At 50.0% G+C, this 23,256-nt stretch overlaps 1 protein-coding gene across 2 annotated transcripts in view; it reads right to left on the reverse strand.

Annotated features, from left to right (window-relative positions):
* KIRREL3 (kirre like nephrin family adhesion molecule 3) overlaps nt 1-21,587 on the reverse strand; it is a 549,921-nt gene extending 528,334 nt beyond the window's left edge. For both annotated transcript variants that reach the window (XM_047823798.1, XM_047823797.1), the window contains exon 1: nt 21,232-21,587. In XM_047823798.1, the coding sequence (XP_047679754.1) occupies nt 21,232-21,286 (55 nt within the window). In that variant the 5' untranslated portion in view covers nt 21,287-21,587. The remainder of the gene's footprint in view (nt 1-21,231) is intronic.
* Nucleotides 21,588-23,256: the final 1,669 nt, after the last annotated feature.

The raw sequence follows: 23,256 nt of genomic DNA on the forward strand, positions 1-23,256 counted from the left end.
CTTTGCACACATTAAAATACAAACTAGCACAAGTAATAGGCCTTAAGGACAACATTACAATAGCTATTAACATGTAACAGCTACCTTATCAACTTACAACATCCCTATAAAATAATAACTGCATCCAGGATTGATTTGAGGGAAACTCATTCTCCCAGAGCACTGAAGCCTGACACAGAGTCTGGGGAAAGCGGAGAGTCTGGCTGCTCTCTGGTTGACTGCAGGCAGCTTGGGGTATGGGCAAGAACCTGAGACGGGGAGTCAGAAGGCTTGAGCTTTCTTTCACTTTGGCTCCATTATCCACCGGGGATACGACCTGGGACAAATTTCTTAACCTCAGTGAGACTCCATTTTCTCACCTCCAAAATGGAAATGAGGATCTTTGCACAGTGTTTTTAGTGGAGAATTAAGTGATCATGAGCATACGGAGCAGGTGCTTCATAAATGTCAGTGTCTTTTCAAGATATCTGGGTGCTAAAGGGGCCAGGACTGAACAGGATGATGCAGAGACCTGGACATGCCCTAAACAATACTGAAACTTTCCCACGGGTTCATTTCATTTACTCATTAAACGTCTGTTGAGCACTGTCATAGATGATCAGATGGTACAAAAAATGTTAAAGCATTAGGGTTTCTCTCCTTATGGTACTTGCAATTGAGTTGGTAAGATACCAAGTAAACAACAAGCTGAACAGCACTGAACACAGGAGACAACAGAATACATATGTCATGTCACAGGAGGACAAAGAAATGAGCGACTCTGAGCTGGGCACAGGAAATAACTTCATGGAAGAGGTGATGTTTGAGTTGAGCCTTGAAATATGAAGAGTATTTCAATAAATGGTGAGGAATGAACATTCTAAGCCAAAGGAACAGCATAAACAAAGACATGAGGTAGAGAATATCCAGAGAATATCTATCTTTCTTTCTTTCTCTCTCTCTCTCTCTCTCTCTCTCTCTCTCTTTCTTTCTTTTCCTGCAGCTTGGAGAATAAAGAGGAATGCAGACAAGATGATGCTAGATAAGCAGCTGGTGCCAGATATTAGAGGACTTTAAGTGTGAGGTGATGGTTAGACCTCAGAGAGCAAGTGGGGGTGTTTGGGCCTCAGTTTATCAGCCAAGGATAGCCCACGGTCCTGGGTGCGATGGGGAAGAAGTGAATCTGACAGGTGACCTAGGAAGATACACGTAGTGAAGAGTGACGGTGGTGATGGATGACTTTGGAAAAAAGTGATGGACTTGATAGGATGCTGTAATATTCTGGAAGAAAATGATGAGAATGAGTAGGGGAAGAGAAGGGACAATGTGGATACGATTTGTCATGACAGAGAACTGGTCGGATGTAGGAGAGAGGCTGGTAATGACTCAGATTTCAGAAGAAGGTGGGAATACGGGGCTACCCTTGACTGAGATTAGGACCACAATGGGGGATAAAACGAGGAGTTTAATTTTCAGATTGTTGAATTCGACGCGACAATGGTACACACGAGAGCCTCTTGGAGCAGGAAACTGAGTGACTCACAAGTATATTTTCATTGCTACTTGCTCTCATAATTGGCCACTGGCATGTGTGCAAGGAACATAAACTTGGAACTACCCAAGATTCGGTTAGGACAAGATAAAACACTTTGGGATCGCTTTGGAATGTCGATCCCCAGTACGTAAGCAAGAAACGATGGTGTATTTAGAGCTCTACGCAGGGGACAACTGGTAACCCAACTGAAATTCCCACAAAGTGCTATTCTTACACAACGGGCCTATAGATTTTAAGGCTGAGTAATCGAAGCCACAACACAGGCCCACCTGAGAGGTCCTAAGAGAAGGAACCCATGACTTTTGATAAAAAGAAGAAAATATGGCCAGTAGAACCCCAGTGGGCCTTTATGTTTACAAGCTATTCTATCTTATATATTCTTCGAGTTTAGCCCAGGGCCTAGGCAGGCTACAGTAGATGTCAACACCGAGGGGCTGCAGTGACCGACATCAAACGATTCCCTCACTACAGCCTGGAGAAGGACTGATGGCCTTCAGGCCCACTGAAAGCATGTTGACTCACTGCCATTATCTGTAGAAAAATAACCAGGAGGTATTAGATATCCTATAGCTAGAGGGCTCCAAGCAGAAGATAGTTCAGCCCCTTCCACACCTGTACCTGTCTGGCTGAAACAGGACTCTGCCCCTGACTATCCAATTCTATGCGGGAAAGGCAATTAGGTTTTTCTTAAGAAGGAAAAACATCTTGCCTTTTATGGCGTTATTAACACCGTGTGTCTGAAAAGACCTCAAGCCGCATACATCTGGGGGGCTGTTTTCAACACACCCCTTCAGTGAAGTAGGCTCCGAGCTTGGTGCCTGGAAGCTGTAGGGGAGGCGACTATCTTCACCCCACCCTAGAAGGTCCCTCCCCTGCCCCAGCCCGGGGCCCAGCTGGGCCTCTGATGGTCGTGCCTGGTGGTGGTGGTGCCTTAGGAGATTTCTGAGCTCCTGCACCACACACTCCCTCGCAGGGGCTCTGCCAGGGATGGCAGCCTTTAAACGCCTCATTAATATTCAAATCTATTCAAGTCATTTCAATTTGAATTCTATGCATATTATCAGATAGAACAAAATGCAAATATATACAAATTCATCCATAGGAAGAAATAAATAGGGGGAGCTCTGCATAATGGGATTATAATCATTCTCAGGGCTTGTCTTTAATTCCCCAGAGCCCTGAGAACCAGGGCCAGTTGTGATGCTCTCCCTGGGACTGTTCAGCCACCACGTAACCTTTCCTGGGCCCAGGCTCTTGGAGGGTTGAACATTTTATATATCTAAAGATGCTATCATTGTCCGCTGATTGTGTCTCTTCCTGCCCTTCCAAGACTCTTGGGGAACTGGGAGGGTGGGCACGGGATGGGGGCAGACTCAGATGCCCGGCGGGGGACTAGAATTTTGCTACTTCCGGAGGCCCAGGAACTGGCCTCGGACAGGATTGGTCAGTCTGGCCCTCCCCATACACCAAGGGAAGGGGTCTCTCTGCCCCAAGCTTCCTACAGCATCTTGGTATATCTCATGCTGGGGTAGACAGGGAGGGGCTAAGCTTCCAAATTTCTTAAACCTCTAACCCGAGGAAGACTTCATAAAGCCTTTAAGGTGTATCAACTGCCAGGTTTCAGTGGACAGGTCTGCTACTAACCTTATGTGTCTACCCTTGTACTGAATCTCATGACCTGAATGGTCCAAAGCGGGTGTCTAATACCGAGATAATATACGCTTTCCCTTGCTTTGTCACATGGTAAGACACACGAGCTCATCCCTGAGCCTGCAACCCTACATTCACTTCCACACAGTTTATATCCGCTCCCTCGTGCCTCCTTCCCAGCCAGATCCTCAGTCAAAAGCCAGAAGCTCAACCAGGCATGGAGGCAAAGAGAGAAAAATCAAAGTTCAGGCAATAAACCTCCTACCCTACAGCAAATCACATGTAGACAAACACAGTGCCTATTTCTCCTTTGTCTTACACTGTTGTTGTTGTTGTTGTTGTTGTTGTTGTTTATCTCTGTTTCATTTCAATTACTCCAAAGACAGGAGGAGGCTGTGCTATATGGTATTTTAAAGGAGAGTTCCCATACTCCACGCTAATGAAGCCAAAGTAAATTGCTATTAAGAATCATTTAGTGAGGTTTAACTACAGAATCTAATAGATGTTCCCCTTAATCTCTTCCCCATGAGACCCAATGATAGTGGCATTATCATTTATAAATATAAATGAGCAGAAAGATCATTTGAGTTTACAGACAGGGAGACTGAGGCACAGAGTTCTCACACAGAGAGAATGGCTACATTTTCCTGAAAGGAGGGGGCCACCCAACTCCATCTTGTCTCTGGTTCCTGTGGTAGGCAGAATAATGAGTCCAGAAAGACATCCGTGTCCTACTCTTTGAAGGTAATCCTTGAACATCTTGAAGATGTTACCTTATGAGGCAAAAAGCACCGCAGCTGTGATTCAGCTAAAAGATCCTGAGATGGGGAGATTATCCTGGATTATGTGGGTGGGCCCGGGGAATCACAAGATCCATACAGGAGAGAGGCAAAGAGGGCCAGCTTCAGTAGGAGGTGTGATGATGGAAGCCAGAGGTTGCCATGATGCAAGGAAGAAGCCACGAACCAAGGAATGTACTGGAAGCCTGAAGAGGCCAGGACACCAGTTTTCCCCTGTAGCCTCCAGAAAGAACCAACGTAAGCTTCAGCCCACAGAGACCCACCCACGGTAGACTTCAGACACCCAGAATTATAATACAATTGTGTTGTCTTAAGCCATTTAAGTTTGTCCTGTGGCCACAGGAGACGCAAGAAACGAAAAACAGACCCTACAATGCCTTTCTCAACTGGGGTTTCTCGTCTGAACCCAGAAGATAATACAAATAATAATAAATAAAATATTTTTTCTTCTCATAACTAGCACTGATTCAGATGCTTAGCAAATAGTTTATTTCATTAATACAATGGATGCCTTTAGGGCATCAGAGCTTAATTCTTCCGATGAACTCTGCTGAGTAGGGCTGCGTGGCCTCACCTGCTCCCCCAGAAAGCCACCCAGTATCGGGTCTTGAAAACAGACCGGGGACCCTTGAGCTGTCTTATTCTGTCCTTGGGCACCAGCACAACACATCTGGAAACACCGAACTGCACCTCTGCGCAGTGTCTCATAATAATGTTGCCTTCACAATGTTTCAAGGCACACTTAGTAAGTAACTACTTTGTGAGGGCAGGTAGGAGAGGAAGCCTGGTTCCCTTTTGCCTTTGAGGGCCAGGCCCAGAGTCAGGCCACCGGTATGGGACAGCGCAGCGGCCTCTTGGCCTCTTGTCCAGAGCCCGTGTCACAGGCTCGGGATGAAGAGCTGCACAGGGTGCAATGGACACTCAACAGTACTGACAGGCTGACGGACTGGCTCTTCGTGGCAGATGCACCATGGGAAGAGTCATGGCCAATGTGCCAATGATTTAAGGCTGCTCTGGGGGAGCACCCAGGCTACTCCCAGGCACTGGTACCGTCCTTACTATAATGGAGCTGCTATCTTTTCTTTATGATGCCTCAGTTACAAGAGAGCCTCAGTCAAGGGCAGTGTGTGTGTGTGTGTGTGTGTGTGTGTGTGTGTGTTTCACCAGCCTCTGCACAGAGAACTCTGTGCCTTAGCTGGAACCAGCTGTTACTATTTCACCAGCACCTCTGTCCGAGCTCCTCAGACATTGCTATCCTGCCTCACGGTGGAGGTACTCAGCCCATCACGCTCCATGGGATGACGCAGGAAATACCCCCGAGGGCCCACTGCACCCGGCACCCTCTAAGAGTAAGTTCCTCAGAGGGAGGAACCCAGGGGGAGACACAGGAGGGGCGGTGGGAGAACCACAGGGCCTGGATTAGGAAGTCCTGGGTTTTCCTCTTACCTTCCACACCTACCACCCGTATGACCTAAAAGAGGCCACTTAACATCACTCGGTCTCGTTTTTCTTATTTTTCAAGGTGAGGGTAAGAGTTGACCCTAATAAATGTGAAAGGGTTTCGGAAAGCATAAAGTGCTATATAAACGCAAGGAGGGATTAAATTATTATCACCTCTTCCCCAAGGATTACTTTTGTGCTCACAGGTATTCTAGTTGCAGAATGAAATAATAATGATAGGTAGAGTGCGTTCTCTGATAAAGCACTTTCACAGCTTGGCAAGTGACATCCCAGGCACAGAAGGTAGAATGATCCAGAACCACTGGTCAAGTGCCGACCACGTGCCCAAGTCAGACAGAGGCCCTGCACAGACTGAGGTCAACAGGACCCAGTCCCCGCCTTCCAGAAACTCACAGTCTAGAAGGGAAGGCGGATAAGAAAAAGCCACTTCAATATATTATTACAAGCACTACAAGGGGTTGGCACAGAAGGCTGTGGAAGGAAGAAGAGCGAGCATGTAAGTTGGCTTGTGAGGGGAGAGGTAAGGAAACTTCCTCCAGGAAGGAAAGTGAGAAGATCCTCAGGGTAGAAGGTAGCTGGACCAACACGGCGGAGAGCTGACATCCTTCCAGAGGGAAAAAAGGACGGATGAGCAAGCCAGGACGTGTGAGGGAGCAGAGCACACCCTTGACAGCAGCAGCTCGGTTCGGCTGGAGGGAAGGGTGTGTGTGAGAGAGGAGGAGGAGAGAGGCCAGACATCTGGCCTGAAGATCCTTCTCCTGAAGGTGCTGGGATGGCTGTTCAAGCAAGAGACAACCATCCAAGACAGAGCCCTCTGTGTCCCTGACATCTGGCACACTGGCTCTCTTCATGGCTACGCTGATGAATGGAAACTTCCAAACCTTCTTGTGTACAGGAGTGAGCCTTCCTGGTCCCCATCTGGCTGAGGGAGAGTTAAAGCAGTTGTTCTGAATCCTAGAGTCTTATGGTCTCCACAAGACTAAAATGCCTGTCTTCTACACACATTTCAGCTTGCTCAATCTTTCCACCTGTCTGTCCCTCCTCGCTAGACTGACAGCCACAGCCAGCTGTGCTCCCCTCCCCCTTCTTCTCTTCTATCACTACGCGCTCCGTCCGGGAATGTGCACAACAAGCACACAGCAGCCAGCAGGGAAGTTGAGGGTGTCTTTAAATCTGGCCCTGGTTCCACCTCTCTCTCTCCTCTCCATTGCCGCATTCATCGGCTCCTGCACTTGGTTTCCCATTGGTGATCTGGGCTGAATAAAGAGGCCCAGAGGCCTGGTGATGAGAACATCTTTTTTTATGAATTGAAAAATAAAATGACAGTACACAGCTCGTAGATCCCAGTTCACAATGAAGAGAATAGCAATGTCTGTGGTTGTATTGACCTTGAAGATTTTTAAAAAACAGAACGAGAATTCTCGGGGTGCATTATTATATACATTGCGAATCTCTTCACTGTGCAAAGCAGAAAATCCATCCTTTATGGACATGAGCATCTCTGGTGCACAGCGTCGGCCTAAAATAAACATTCTAGTGTGCAGGTGGAAGAAAATCTATGGCGCTCTTAACCACATTCTTGCCTGTCAGCACAGATGATCACGTTGCCCTCCTGGGCTCTCCGCAGGTGGGACAAGGCAGCAAGTCACGTGGAGAGGACTGACCCACATTCTTCGCCGTGAGGAAAGCAGTGACGTCAGTGACAGACTGGCAAAGCCATCATGCTCCAAACTGTATGTTCTGGCCTTACCTCTTGTTTGATGTGGACCCGTGGTCGTTCCCGAGTCCATTCTCACTGTATATGTCATCCTGGGATAACGTGACATCAAAATTCTTCAAGGCAGCTCCCATGAGTCACCTTACCTCCTCTGGTTAAATAGGAGCACTTGTACAGCCCAAGTGAATATAAACAATATTCACAGGGAGGGGAGGCCCCTGTGGGGTGGGGTGGGCAGGGTGGAGTCGGGATGCAGGTGATTTCCGTACCGGAAACGCCCCTTCCAGATACTGGTTTTCTTTCTCCGGACAAGTCTCTACTAAGCAGCTGTTTTCAAACATCTCAATGATTACTGAGAGGGAGGTTGTGACCTCCATGCCCCATGCACTTGGTGCCACGTGAGCGTTGAAATACTCTGAATACTGATTCCATAAAAAGGGGCAAACTGGCCTGGTACAAAGGGCATTCCTACTTTCACAGGAAAATTTTCTTTTTTTCAGTCCATATGGTTGCAACCGTCCTTAGGAATGATACAAGCGTCCCTGCCCTGACTGTGCGAACATTTAAGGCAGACGACGTAACATAAAAAGAAGATAATTTTACTGAAAACATGCAGCAGTACATATATTTTCACTTTCCTTGGCAAGAATTCGGTGGTACGGATCTTAGAAAATAAATAACTGCTGATGATGAGAGGGAAACGCAGATTTCCTTTTTTTTAAAATTTTTTAATGTTTATTTATTTATTTTTGAAAGAGAAAAAGGAAGAGCGAGAGAGCAGGAGGAGGGGCAGAGAGAGAGGGAGACGGAGAATCCCAAGCAGGCTCTGCTCTGTCAGTGAGAAGCCCAATGCGGGGCTCGAACTCACCAACAGTGAGATCATGACCTGAGCCGAAATTAAGAGTCGGACGCTCAACCAGCTGAGCCACCCAGGCCATCCCAAGATTACCTAATATTATTAGCAGGAGAACAGGGGAGGGAAATAGTAAGGTTTTCCGGATGGTATTTGAGTCTGGTCAGCTCAGCATTTAGTTGTTTTTATTACAAAGTACGGACTTGTATCTGTGAATAACTCTGCCCTGGTTCGATGAAGAGAAAACCCAAAGCAAAGCTCATGGCCGGAGCAAGGGGCATCCACGTGGAACTGGAGCCCTGGTAACAGCTGACAATGCACTGCCGATGTGATCCGTGTGTCCCACTGAAACGCTCAGACTGTGGCATGAAAAGAAGAAATGTTATGTCTTGCACGCAGCGATCTGCCTCACATTCCTCCTCTGTATTCCTCTGACTCAGTCTTAAAGGGGCTTTGAAAACGTCAAGGAACTTTTGTGTTTTGCTAGTTTATCTTAAGCGTCTATCTTAAACTAATACTATGATCTCGAGCATGGCCTAGGTGGATGCGTGCCATCTCGGAAATGATTGCTGACATCAGGTAAGATGTACCTGCCGGAACCAAAGTGCGGAGAACTGAGCGCCTGAACGGCATTCAGACCCTCTGACGTTCCAGGAGTCTTTTCTATTTCTCCCTAACGACCATTATTAATCATTTCAGAACCATGTGGTCTCCTGACATTTTTACGATCCTGGACTTGACAGAAAGGAGGGTTTTGATGTCCTGGAATGCCTTTTCATGCAGAGTAGCTCCGCTCTGATGGCACAGAACTAACACCAGGCGAACCTCTCCCTAAGCAGAATGGGATTTAATCTTTCTTTCTTTCTTTCTTTCTTTTAAAGCCACTGGAAGAAAGTTAGGTGATGATGGGCTCTTGTTAAGAAATCAGCATTTGGCTTTCCAAATGTTCAGCTAAACTGGAGCCGGGTTGTGAAAGTAAGAACAGCTGCCAGCCACGGAGCAGAGCTTCTCAAATTCTTACTCAGCTTCTGTCCTGGGGGAGAGCTCTCCTTCCACTTGGACCAACTCTTCTTTCCAAGCCCTGCAAGTTAGGAAGGCGGGGGACCTTTGGCCGGGCCAGGGGTTCTGCAGCATACCGCCAAGTCACATGGCTGTGCAGGTACCGGTGCGAAGGGGATTCCTCCCGAAGAGGTGGCCGGGACGGGAGGGGGGGGGATTCGGGGTGCACATACCAGTGTCTGAATGGCCGTCCTATCACTCGCCAGTAAGGAGAGGCAAGGTTATGGGACGTGTGGGTAAGTTAAGGCATCTAAGCCTCATAATCTAATCTAATCGAAGCCTCGGGAATCTAATCCCTGCTTTACCGGGGTGCTAGGAGGATGATACAGGGAAATGCATGCAAAGCTTAGCAAAACTTAGCTCTAGGTCTCAATGACGCCTCCCCATGGCTCGCTCCAAGGCAGCAACCACGAGGCATTAGTAACGGAGAGAAGAGACACGCTCCGAGGCCGGCATCTGGAGCCCGTTACACATTTTGATTCTTTCCCATTCTCACCATTTCCCCTCTCCCCCATTCAGCTTTCCATTGAGGGATCCCATAGTCCTAATGAAGGTCATGTTTATGAAAGTAGAAAGGCGAGCAGGTGGCCAGACATAAGCAGAGCCAACAGCACGTACCCCATTGGTATAATATCTTTTTCTACGGGGAGGGGAACCATCTCCACGACTTTCAGCAAATTCTCAGACTATACGGTTCTAGTTTTCCTCGCTGACCCGTGCAGTTTGAAATGAGGTTTTGCCAACTCTGGGCAAAAAGTTTTCTTCTCTGGTGTGAGATGCTCGAGTCGTCACCTGCCATGACTACACCGATAACATGGACAGAGCGATCCTACCTTCTCACCAACCCCACTGCACACGCCCTCCCCACCCCACCCCGGCCCCCAGGAAGACAGACAGTGTGACAGCATGGACAGACTGGGCCTGAGGCAAGTCTCCTTGCTAGTGAGAAAGCTGAATCAGGTGTAGAAGGCCACTTGGGTTTAAGCAAACCTCGTCTAAAATCCTACCAGCAACCAAACTTGACAGCTACCAAACAAGCAGCATAAACGGCCAGTCTACCAGCCACTTGAGCCACACAGGGACGAGGAGAGAGCTGCTCCAGGGATGGCCTCACCCTTCCCTCACCCCTGCCCCACATACACAGACTCCAGGGTCTGACACACATCCTCCTTGGCAATCCTCAAAAGGTTGAAAAAGGCAAGCTGCTACCCCCGGCAGGGGAGGCCCCTCTTCCAGGGCCTGCCATCAGGACCTGGCTACCCAGCCTGGTAAGTTGCACTCTGAAACAAACAGCCACTGCCCAGGGAGGTGCGTTTTAATGGTGTCTGTTTCTGTCCGGGGATGGAAACAGAGTAGCACCTCTTCAGCCTGCCGGGAGATCAGGAACAATAAGGACGAATTTTCGCAACTGTTTGTTTTGCCTTTTTCAGCAGGAGAGGGGAGCTGTGGGCAGAAATATTGGCTCCGGGGTCATTCAAGGGGCAGACACCTGGAGAGAGGGGCAGTGGGCCCAGGCTGGGGGCTGGGGGCAGGGGGGAAACGGAGCTCCTGGCTACCAGCCGCCCCAGGAGGGGAATGATGCATTCATCACCCACAGGAGGGACACCAGCGTAGGGAAACACGTGCCACGGGGAAATGGACAGCTAGCTGAGGTCCTCTGCTCCTTCTCGTCCCTGGGCATTTTTAATTGTACCCACCTACCTTTTTTTTTCAGACATTCCCCTTAGCACTCTGCCCTCACATCCATCAGAAACAGGCAGGAAGGACCCGAGCTTCCCAGGAGAGCTGCTGCCATCCGGAAGGCTTGCTCTTTCCCTCCGTGCCTTTTCCATGCCCCAGCCCCGCCCGTGGTGGGCAAAGGAGGGCCAGGCACCCTGACTAGAGAGCCTGGCTCTTCCTGCTACTAAGGGCCTCCCTGGGCCTCAGCTCAGCTCACTCCTGGGCTTTGTAAGCGCTGCTGCTGCCACCATCAGGCGGATGTAGGAACTGCAGCTCTTTTTATGTCCCCAAACCTTCCCGGGATTTTAGGTCCCCAAACCTCCCGCCAGCTCCTGCCTGATGCGGACCCAAGGGAAGAACAGGCCCAGACCGTGGCCCCTCACACAGGTGCAGAAGGGACTGTGGCCCTTCACACGGACTTTTCTCTGTAAGAAAAAGGCTTCAGAGGCCAGCTCCCTGCTGAAATGGGACTCCCTGTGAATGTGGGGTAGCATCCTTCAGCCAGGTGTGGAAGAGTCCTAGAGTATGGAGGGTAAAGCCACTGGGAAGTTAACTGGCAACCTCTCTGTCACAAGGGGCAGGCAGGGAGGGCGGCAGTCGCTTCTCCTGTGGTACCTGGGATGGGTCTCCAGGAAAAAGCTCTACGTTTCTGTCCCCTGGTTGCCTGCATGATGAGCCAACCTGGCCCCAGTGTCACTCTGAAGCTGTCATAGCTCCCAGCATCGCCAAGGGTGACAGGTGGACTGTCACACTGCACCAGAGCCGAGTCACCTGTGACACTTGCAGGTGACTGACAGAAATGGGAACTGACATGCATTAAAGAACAGAAGGACAGGGCTGGGTTTTTTGCTGAAACTGAGGAGTGGGTGGCTTGCCAGAGGATGTTTCTCTTGTCAGCGTCCCTGGTGACCCAGTGGGCATTCAAGGCCTTACTCGGAGAGGAACAACTTCCCACTCCGAATAGTGGGGATCCTTCCTCTGCCCTCCTGTGGGGGCCTGTCAGCCCCTGCACGTGTGATGTCAGAAACACGGCTTTCTCTTCCTTTTACTGTTTCTCACCATTCAGTCCAATATTTCAACATTTATTCAGAGTCTCCTATGTGCCGAATAGCGTGCCTAGCATCCACATGGGTGGATGGATAAAAGAAATGGATATTTTAATCACCCAACAGAGAATAAAAGTTCCCCACTGCCATTGCCTTTTGTGTGTGTGTGTGTGTGTGTGTGTGTGTGTGTGTTAAAACAGCTCCAAAAGGGGGCTCCTGGGTGGCTCAGTCAGTTAAGCGTCCGACTTCGGCTCAGGTCATGATCTCGCGGTCCGTGAGTTCGAGCCCCACGTCGGGCTCTGTGCTGACAGCTCAGAGCCTGGAGCCTGTTTCGGATTCTGTGTCTCCCTCTCTCTCTCTGACCCTCCCCCGTTCATGCTCTGTCTCTCTCTGTCTCAAAAATAAATAAACATTAAAAAAAATTAAAAAAAAAAAACAGCTCCAAAAGGAACTACCCAAGCAACATCTCCTTGACTGCTATTCAACCCAAGAGGCTGGCCTCTTATTCCCCTGGGGAAACCTTGTGCCCTCAAGGTAAAAGCTGAATGCCAGAAGATGAAGGAACCCACTCAGAAAGAGTCGGGAATCAAAAGACAGAGCTGCAGGGCTAGGTCGTGGTTCGAAGGTCAGCTCCCTGATTGTCACCGGAAATCCTTGAAATCCTTCTCTATGCCTCAACATGGAGGATTCCCACAAGTTAGGAGGACCTGTTCCGTCTTGTGCCACGGCCTAGAACCTTCTACGCAATTTTCAGCGTGGGTGACGTGGAGCAGCTTAAGCCTCCCCGCGTCTTGAGAAGCGCCAGGGCAGGCGAAAAAGGGAACCAGAGGAGAGTGACTCTGGTCAAGGGACACGACCTTTCGGAGGGCAGGACAGCTGCCTCTCGTGCTATAAGCAGTGCTTGTGAATAGCACTCCACAGCTTGGGAAGCTTGGTATCAACGCTCCTCCTCATCATCCTCATGCAAACATTCTTATTACCACCACCACCACCACAATCCAAAAGGATGTGCCTGGCACGGACAAGAAAATGTGCCGGACAGAGCCATCTGTAACACGTCGTCTATCTTCTAGGAATTCATTAGCCCAAATCAATAGGCTGTGGCTAATAGATAAGATTCAGGGAATCTTTGGTGGGGGGGGGGGGATCTGGATGACATCTATTCTAACTCTTTGATCCACTGCTTGAGAAGGGACTCTTCAAGTCTTGGTGGCCCGAATTCTACCCTTAGAATGCTTTCAGCAATGGGAGACTATTCAATAGGCTGGCCTTAGACACTAGAGTTAAATAGCAACCGTCTGAGAAACGTCACTGCCTACTTTCTTGCAAAACAATGCAGGTTTTGCTTCGCCATCGAGCTTGTTCTTAGTCCCCACTCACTCCTGATGAGAGCAGGCTCAAACACGGAACACATGAGAGGATCTGATGACGTTCTTTACTCTTGAAAGAAAGGTTACTTGGTGGGAGAGACCTGTAAGCATCCTTAACGTCTTCTGGGTAGAATCACTTAGCCTGTAACCTTGTTTTCCCCAAAGACAGCACAGCTTCTCTTCAGAAGAGCAAAGAAATCATCAGCAGAAGGTCTCTAGGCATTTCCCCCTTATCTCCTTCTTGTTCTTGTCTCCCTACCTGGTTTACCATTCGTCCTCAATGCGGGGCTGGCATGGGGAAATCCCATTCCTCGGTGCACACACCATCTAACAATCCAGTGTGTCCCCAGCCATCCCAGCTTCCATGTCTCTTTCTTTCTTTCCACATTCTGTATCTAACGCACTGTTCCTAAGTGTGTGTTTACCCAACCTTCTTCTCTGCCTTCCTCCGGAATGGAGACCAACAGTTAAGGTCGGTTCGTCCATACTTACCCTCTTGCTCACTTTTTTCCACCCCTTTGGAGGCTGGCTATGGAGGAAGAGGAACTGGAAAGAGTGAGTATTTTTCCATTCAAGTCCCATATAAGAAACAGGGGATACCAAGAAAAATAAATCACCTGTGGATTCTTCCCCCTTTTTTGTCCATAGGACCCAAGGCGTAAAGAGGAGAACAGACCCAGAGATACTAACAATGTTTCTAAAGACAGATTTAATCCTGGTGGTCCATCATCAAACATTTAGCATGGTATTTTTGACAAGCTGACCCTCTCCTTCCCAAGCTTCTTACTACCCTCAGTGCACTCACATTCCAGCCACCCACACTACCCATTGCTTCCGAATATATGACATTCTATCCTGCTTTCTTTCTTTTGCATACACTCTAAGCCACAGCCTGAAATACTCTTCTCTCTCCCCCCAACCCCCCCGCCGGGAGGGCTCCCAGACATCCTCTGAAATCGATACAGCCTTTCCTGATGCCCTCGGCCATTTCGGCTGCTCTCAGAATACTTCTGGCCAGCTCTGAGCCCATCACGTTGTGACCGTGGGTCAAAGTGTCTGCTCCCTGACCCGACTGACCCCACTGGGGCAGAAATACTGTCTGAGGGGTCTTGGAATCAAAAGTCCCTGGCACAGTGCCCACCGCACAGTAGGCCCATGATGCGCGCTGGCCGAGTGGTCAAGGGCTGAGCTTCGGTGTCATAGCGTGCTATCTTATCACAAAGGACGGACTGAGAGAATGTGGCTCTCTGAGACACCAGGCGACACGGAGCCCCTGGGGATAAAGTGTGGAAAGACGAATGCGAGGCTTGGTGGTCACTGTTCCAAGTCGGTGTCAGATTTCAAACTCCTGTCTTCTAGGCATCGGTTAGAAAGACACTGAACTTGCAATAACTGTCCAGGGAACACAGGCCAAGTAAGAAGACCATCTTGATAATTCAGCCTGATAATCACACATCTTTTTCATACTGACAACTCAGCCATGGCAGTTTTGGTTTCAGTTTTCAAAAAAAACAGCCTCAGGTAAAATCTCTCTCACTCTGCCCAGGAGGAAACCAACCCCAGGTGGAAGATTACAGGGAGGATCTCACCTCCCCTTTCAGGAAAAGGAAAAGGAAAAGGGCGGATCTGTCCTAAGTTCTGGACATCGCTACACTTTAGCAATGAGTGGTGTCCGTCTAGGGTGGGGTCACAGATGGGAGGAATCTGGAGAGGGCATGAGAAGACTTCTAGACTGTGGGGCGGGATGGGGGAGGGGAGCCTCCCCGGGGCATGCCCGAGGAACCCGGATCTGGCTACTCCCTTGCCTTTATTTCCAGGAAGGAGATGGGGGAGTGTGAACTCTCCCCTCCAAGCCCCAGCAAGGGCTGCAACAGAGTGATTCCGCAGGGAGCACGATTCATCCATGCTGGCCGCTATTTCCATGGGTTTGCCTTGTTACGAGCATACCCAAGAAAAGCTGACATTTATTTAATCCTCGTAGTGGTGTTGACTGTGTACTCACCGAAACATTGTATGCTTGCAGAAGACATTTGTTTCCAAGCAGCTTATGCTAAATTGCAGTGATATAAAGGAAACACTTATCCAATATTGACATTTACTGACTTCTAGAAATGTACAGCCAGAGTACTCATTTTTAAAGTCAGGAGAAGAGAAAAGAGGAAAAGCACAATGTTTGATCCCTAGCTCCTTCAGTGGCTCAGGAGCAAGAAGTTAATTCACGCTCACGTTAAATATGGTGGTGGAGATCCTTACTCTATGGCAACAGCATGGGTTCTGAGAGCGGGTGGAATGTTGAAGCCCTTCTATGCTGAATTCCCAAGCTCTGGCAGAAAGCAGGACACGACATTCTTTGCGTGAATGTGGGAGAAGTATTCCAATGATCTATAAGGTATCTATATTCTTTTTTTTTTTTTTAAGTTTATTTATTTTTGAGAGGGAGAGGGAGAGAGAGTAGGGGAGGGGCAGAAAGAGAGGGAGACACAGAATCTGAAGCAGACTCCAGGCTCTGAGCTGTGAGCACAGAACCCAACGCAAGGCTCAAACTCACAAACCAGGAGATCATGACCTGAGCTGATATCAGAGGCGTAACTGACTGAGCCACCCAGGCGCCCCTAGGTATCTGTACTACTGGACGTGCACACCTAACTGTAGTTTCTGGTTTTCCCTAGGGAAAAGAAAGTGATATGCAGTGACATCAGGGACAGCAGTGTGCCTCAATGTAGAGGGCTGTCTGGATCACTCCCCTCGCTGGGAATGAAAACCCTCTCTATTTGGAAAACAGGGGGAAGCTCGTACATTCCAGCACCGGATACTGCCTCACTCCCTGTGGACAGCAGTGACGCGGACGTGAAACCCAAGGGGAACAGACAACGCCTGGAGCTGGAGCCCCTACCAGCCCCGGCACCATGAACACTGGGGTGTCCACTGACCTACGGAAAGGCTGGAGCCCCAATCGCTGTGCTGCAAGAACCACCATGAGATCAGGATTATTGGAGTGGTTAAGAGTCTTGCCTGCTCATGATCTTTAGAAGCTTCCCCACTGCTGAATTAGAGCGTCCCTGCTCCCAGGCACAGGTGGGGTACAGGGCCTCACTCTTTCTAGGTTGACCCCTATTAAAAATGCCTGCCCTGGTGTTTCACCTACAAGTTCAGGGTTTTAGAAGGATAAGGCCTGTGGCCTGCGATGATGCCCGCGCCCATGTGCCTCCCTCCCCACCCCTGGTTTACAGGAGACCCTAAAGTGAAATGCTGTTGCCCCCCACCCCAGCCCACTCCTCTAGGCAGGCAATTTTCTTCTCCTTGTTCATGTTTCCAAAACAGTTTATCTTTTTATCTCCTTGGAAGAAAAGTACTCTGCAAATCAAAGGTATCATTAGTATTGTTATTATTTTGCTATTGAAATCTCTTGAATTCACTCTGGATTATTCATGTGCTTTTCTGGGTCTGCAATATAATGCCGCCTAAGTCACCCCCACTGGGCTGAACAAAAAAGAAAAATTGCATCTTCAGGCCTAATCCCCTGCTCCACCCCGTCTCCTGCTGGCCCTGGCTCCCACCCACACAGGCACACCAGGGAGAGCGGCTCCTTGGTCCCATGCCTAGCTGGCTGCTGCCATGTTCCAAGGAAGATCCTTCTTTGTAACCCAAGAGGGAGGCCCCACTCCATACCCTGTAAGTGCAGGGTGAAGGCTCTGACCCCACCCGCACCCCTCTTCCCCTGGGGAGTATCTCTTCCTTCCTCAATAGGTCCGGCTGGCAACAGAAAGCTCCCTGCTGGGCTTTCACAGAGACCACCCCCATGCCCAAGAGACACGTCCCAGCCGCCCTCACCCAGAAGCTCTGTTAAAGAAGTGGTCCCGCACCCTTGGCAGTTGGGCATTGACCTTCTAGGACAAAAGAAGCTATTCTTCCTCCTCTAGACAAGACGTCATATCACTTGGGGTGCCAGTGGGGGGAGGAGCATCGTTCTTGCTACTTGCCTCATCTTTTGTTATATGACGGTTCTGGGCAAGGGGAAATGTCTGCTAAGTTGTTCACTCCCAGTTTCTTGTTCCAGTGCCTTCTCGGCCTGTACCCCCTATGATCCCTCCATTCTTTCGGCTGCCTCTGATGTGCTCAGGCTATCTTCTGGTGCCCCTCCCCGTTCCCAAGGGCGTTTCTTGCAAGTTAAGGCCTCCTTCTTCTCCATGCTTCCTGCCATCCCCTGTGGCTTCCCTCGTCTTAGCCGGCTGTCTCCACTCACAAGCTATGCGCCCCGCGTCTGGTTCAGGCTCTCCTATTCCCTTCGAGAGTCATGTCACCACGAACCTCCCTGCTCCTCTGGTAGACATCTGACAGCTCTTTTGTTGATTCCTGCCAGCAAGTCAGGAGGGCAAGTCACTTAGAGTCTTCCCAATGGGGAGGTGACACCCCAGATTAATCCTCAACTCAGGGACGTCATGGACAGGTAAAGGCGAGTTTTCATTTCCACCCCAACACGTTCAGAGCAGCACAGCACACATGTCAACCCAACAAGAGGTCTGGGCTCTCCAGAGTTAGAACCCTCAGACCCACAAAGTAATTAGGCCGGACCAGACTCCGTGGGAGTGCTAGGCGAAAAGGCAGCGAGCAGGGAGGAGAACAAGTTTCCAAACAGCGTCTGGGTTCAAGCCACCACCTTTGTGTCCCTGTCCCTTCCCCAGACCGTCTCGGCGTTGAGATGGGCTGGAAGGCAGGGATCTTGAGTCCTGCTAGAACACTAGTCCTCCGTAGCTACTTAAGAGGTGGATGTGCGGGCTGGATGGGGTGGCTCTTGAAGATGAAGGAGGGCACAGAGGGAAATCGTTGTGGGCCAACTTAAATGATAAAGGGAAAAAAATACAGCAAGTTCTAACTTTATGGATGACAAGAGAATCGATTCTTTTTCACCCAGGGGCAGAACATGCCTCGTCTCTGCAGGAGGCAAATTGTGCTGTGACATTATCCCTCTCTGTACAAAGCACGCGGCCCTGACAGCTGATGGAAGAGGCAACCCCAGCAAGAGAGAAACCCACACGCAGCACAGACTGGCAGCTCTCCATTTCTCTGTGGGGGGAGCCAGGCCCACGGACGTTGGCTGGGGCGGAAATGGAGGGATGCCATTTGGCCTTTTACTGCCACCTTAGGAAAGGGAAATGAATATTTAATCTCCATCTACACGAAAAGCCCAAACTTTAAAAGAAGAGGGGATACAGCACGACACGGACATCAGTTATACTTGAATTTCACTCTCTAAAGGGTTACGGAGAAAAGTAAAGGTGAACCAGGAATGGACGACTTAGAAGAGAGGGACTCTAGGAGTCTTTCCTTATATGTTTTGGCATCAAAGTCTTCACAGCACTGTTGGGCGCTCTCCCTCACTGTGCAAACGAAGACGACGGGAACAGGAAGCACCAGAATTGTGTTTCCAGAAACTCTAACATGACACATAGGCTCCCAGGGTGAGAGGTGCTGGGAAGCAGATGGAGGTGTCACCAGAGTGCCAGAGAAAGACCTAAAAAGAACCCTGGACGTTTGTTTTCTCTGAGGGGGGGGCATTCCTGAGTCTCTGCACTTTTGCTCCAAAAGTAGCCCAGGAGGAGGAGGGGTGGGTCAGATGGGTGGCTCAGCGGGGGGCACGCCAGGCAGGGTGCAACTTCCATCAGGGGGATGTCCGCGGGTGTCACCTACGGCCTGCGGGCTCGTCCCCTCACGACCTCTTGGAAGTGGACACGCTCTGGCTAATAACTTGGTAAATACATGGCACTCTGGAGGTGGGCACAGGATGTGAACTAATCGTGTATGTGCAGAGGGTCAAACAGAATCCCCTGGGGGGGGGGGTTCACGATACTCGCAACAGCATCCACATTAAAATACATGTCCACCGATCAAGTCAGAAGGTATATCACAAAAGTCCACAAAAATTGTCCCACTTGGCCCTTAATTCCTGTCATTAGAGGCTGTCTATTCACAAAATGTACAGGGTCCGGGGAGGGGGTATTCTGACCGGCTACCTTCACTTTGTCTCATTGTCTTTCTTTCGGCCCGTTCTGGAGCCCCGTGGGCTAGGTAGGACATCTATCATTTGGGAGGATGGCCAGTGCTGACCAAGCTCAGAACGCTCAGGAATAAGAAACCAGGCACTGCACGATGCTGTGGTTTCTTCCTAGTGCTCTCAGGGCTAAGGGTAGATGAAACACAGCATTTAACCTCCATAGGTAAATATTTAAAGATTCATATGAGACAGAGAAGAAATAGCTCGGTGCTGAGAAAAGGATAAGAAAAGCAGAAGATGCACACACTGCGATGCTTCAGACAGCCAAAGAGGCACTTAGATACCAAAGGCTTCTTATGCCAGTCTAGAGGGGAATCAGAGCTCAAGCTTTCTAACAACTCGTGGACTGATTAAGATGTGCACTAGTCCCGTGAACATGGGTGGAGGGGTCTGGTGGGCTCCTCCTTTTAGGGATTCTCCATGCAACTTCCTGAGTAAATTGGTAAGAGGCAAAGGAGAACAGGAGTGTGTGTGTGTGTGTGTGTGTGTGTGTGTGTGTGTGTGCGCGCGCGCGCCCATAAGCAAGCACAGGGGCATCCAAGAAAGAGGGTAATCTCACAAAATGGTAATAGAACCCAAACTGTTTCTGTACCAGTGTTCTGAGATAGTTCGTATTCATTCAGCCTGAAAACTCTCGGGAAGGCAATTTATCTTCCTGCTGCTGTAGGGAGCCCTGGTGAGATGCACACAACCATATGAATACATGAGTGTGTGCGCCTGTGTGTATGTATACACATTATAATTACATACAGGGGTGGGCGTATACATACTGTTACGCGGAAAGGCCCCTCAGGGGTAATGAGGATGGCCATAAGCAAAGTTTGACAGGGGGCGAATCTGCAGTGACCACAAGAAGCAGAGGAAGGAGGCGTGGGTCTTTGCTTACATGTGGCTTCTCCCTGACAGGGAGAGAGAAGGAGACATACTGTTTGCTCGCAAAGCCAGCCACCCATGGCGGAGCTCTGCTTTCTTGAAAACTTTTACCCTTCATTTAATCAACAGATGGACGTGCTCTGTTGTGGATTTCTCTGAGAGAGTCCTGTCCCTCTCAGAGCCGTGCTGGCTGGCACAAATGTTGCCTCAGATGGCAGAGGCAGTATTGGCATTCCAAAAGAGTGGGAAGGAGGCGGTTTACTTATCCCCTTCACACTCAATTCCACAGGTGACTTTTGATGCCTTTGGCTAAGTAGGCACTGGCAATCCCTCCCCAGAGTGCCCTCCCCTCCCTTCAGGAACACCGCCTGGCCCCGAGGCTCCCAGAGGCAGGGAGCCAGCCCGGAGGTAGCAAAGTTCTTTGCAGAAAAGTCCACCAGCTTCTCTGCCCCTGCTAGGCTGCAGAAAGGAAACAATCAGCACCAGGGGCGAAATTTCACTTGAGACCCTGAATCCACAGCTGTGTAGGATTCAGAATTCAGCCTTATTCAGAGGACCCGATGAGATTCAAGGAAAACGCTTTACAAGCTTTTCCCAACCGCTGCAAATTACCCCCACGGTGCATTCGGTAATCTGCAGCCGCACACAGTGGCTTTGGAATACACTCAGGCAAGTCAGACCGTATTGGAGCTGAAATATCCACCTTGCACAAAGCCCTCCTTCCCTACCCTCTCCTTCTCCAACCTGAGTCTGGCGGAGACGCGGTGCCCAGAAGTTCAGAGCGGCATCACCACACAGCCACCGCCTAATTAACATACCGGGAGCATAAAGAACTCATTTGCATCGGAGAGTTTGGGCTGGATGTTGACAAGTGAGAGGAGAGAGTCACCCCTCCCACCCCCTGCCTTCCAAAGGAAAATAAACAGTACCATTTTGTTGCATTTGCGAAGGCAAAGGAGCAAGGCCAGCGCATCTCGGACGCGTCCCTCAGTTCGAGTTTCCGAAGCCTGCACCCCCATTCCTGCCCTCAGCCTCCCGCGCCCTGACAACAACCCAGCCGACTTTCTTTGCAACTCCGGCCGCGCGGGGGGTCCTACCTTGACTGAACAGGAAGAAGCACACGAAGAGCAGATCGAGCTGGAAAGGTTTCATTCCTTAGCGCAGCGAGGGGAAGCCGGCGGGGCAACTTGGGTTTGCAGTTAGTTTCTCTTCCCGGGCGGCTCGCCGTGCTCAGCCTCCGCCGCGGTCCTCCCGGGTTCGCGCCAACCATCTGTCTGTCCGCGCGTCCGTGCGTCCGTGCCTCCGCGCGCGCGGCCCCCGGCTCTCCCTGGGCCTCCGGGTCTCCGCAGCCTGCCGAGGCCAGTGGCCGGCTCCTAGCCGCCGCGGGAAGCCGGGATCGTCAGCGACGTCCCCGCTCGGAGCAGATCCATTCTGTGGCTCTCGGCAGCCCGGGCTCACGGCTTCCTCCGGCGGGCTCCTCCCACCGCGAGCTCGCGGGCGGGCGGGCGAGGGAGCCAGTGACGAGTGACAGAAGGGCTCCTTTCACTGAAGCTGGGGCGGGGGGAGAGGGAGGGGAAACAGGTCATAATTAAAGAGGAAACACTTGGAGAAAGGAGATCTATGCGAAGCGGAGGGCGGAGGGGGGAGGCTCTGTTCTTTCTCGCCTTCTCTCCCCACCCCCCTACCCCCCACCCCCGCATTTAGGGGGAAATTCAGCTTTTGTCACCGTTATTGACCAAAAGGCATCTTGAACAGGGAGCAGGCTGTGACTTTTTGTCCACACCACATAATGTTGTTCAACGGGAGTGAAGTTAAGCATGACTATATGCATGCACACGCATTAAAATATCCATGCCCTGCCTTTTGCACAGGGGACTGGGAACTGGCTGAAAGGGAAAAGGGAAGCCGCGAGGGTTGGAGGGAGCGGGGGGGGGGGGGGGGGGGGGGAGAGATGCATCTTTCCCCAGGAAGGACTTGGCCAGTGTGTGCAGCGGGAGTCTCCGGAGTTGAGGAAGAGATAAGCACGTTTTGCATTTTTTTGGAGACTTTCCTAGGAGGGGGAGGTAGGTAATAAAACCTGAACGTGCAAACCTTAGTTTGCTTTGCACTACTCCTGCAAAACAAAAGGAAGGAACCAGAGGGAAATCAAGCAGGTATGTGACACATGCCCATTTATTATTATTATCATCACCGTGGTTTGTGCATTTCCTAAAAAGGAGACGGGAGCCCGTCTTGGCATTTGCAGCCTCTCCTCTAATAAGCACTCCATCACTCCGAGAGTGTCTTTTCTCCAAGTGGTGCTGTGAATCCTGTTGCGAAGGAGAGGCCAAGGTCATAGGCAACTGCCTCCCAAGAACCTTCAGGTCTTTTTTACCTGCGGTGAAACCTACACTCAAATCAAATTCCATGTCTTGGGTGATAACAAAGTGAATTTACCTAGGCCTATTTTCTTGGTGGACATTTAGATATACCTGGGGTACACGGGCACCGAGGGAAATAAAACCTAGGGCACAGACCATGTCTTCAAGAGCTCACGGTATAGTGTGGAAGCAGAGGATGTACAGAAGATACAAACTATAAGGATGGTTACAACCAAGTCTAATATGCAGCATTGCATGGAAGAAGGCCGGGGGGGGGGGGGGGGCGGGGTAAAGAGTAAGGAGAGAAAAATGAAAGATGTTCTCTTGATGTGTGCCTTTCAGTATGAAACCAAGCATTACTTTCTTCAGTCTCTGGACCTTGCGGAGGCTTTCTGGGAAACTCTTAGCCTTCCTTCCATCAGTGTTACATACTTGGGGGATTTTGCTGACTTCAAGGCACTTTCCAACTCCAAGTTTCCATATGGATGTTAACTTTAAAAATGTATCCCTTGGTATTGGTGAACAAGAGGAATAGGGCCCCAAGAGAAAGTGTGTGCTGGTAAGAGCTTACATCTGGTAGTTGACATCAAAGATCTACAAATTAGTAGGTGTCTGCTTTGTTGACTTTTCTATTCTTAACTTAATAGTTTATTTAACTGCATCCCTTAGAGGCTGTTAAACATATCAAAGGGAAATTTGTAAGCAAGCTTTGGGGGAAAAAAAAAGAAATGCTGAGCAACAGAAACTCAGAGGTCCCCAAAG

Source organism: Prionailurus viverrinus, chromosome D1 (assembly GCF_022837055.1).
Source record: "Prionailurus viverrinus isolate Anna chromosome D1, UM_Priviv_1.0, whole genome shotgun sequence".
NCBI classification, from domain to species: domain Eukaryota; kingdom Metazoa; phylum Chordata; class Mammalia; order Carnivora; family Felidae; genus Prionailurus; species Prionailurus viverrinus.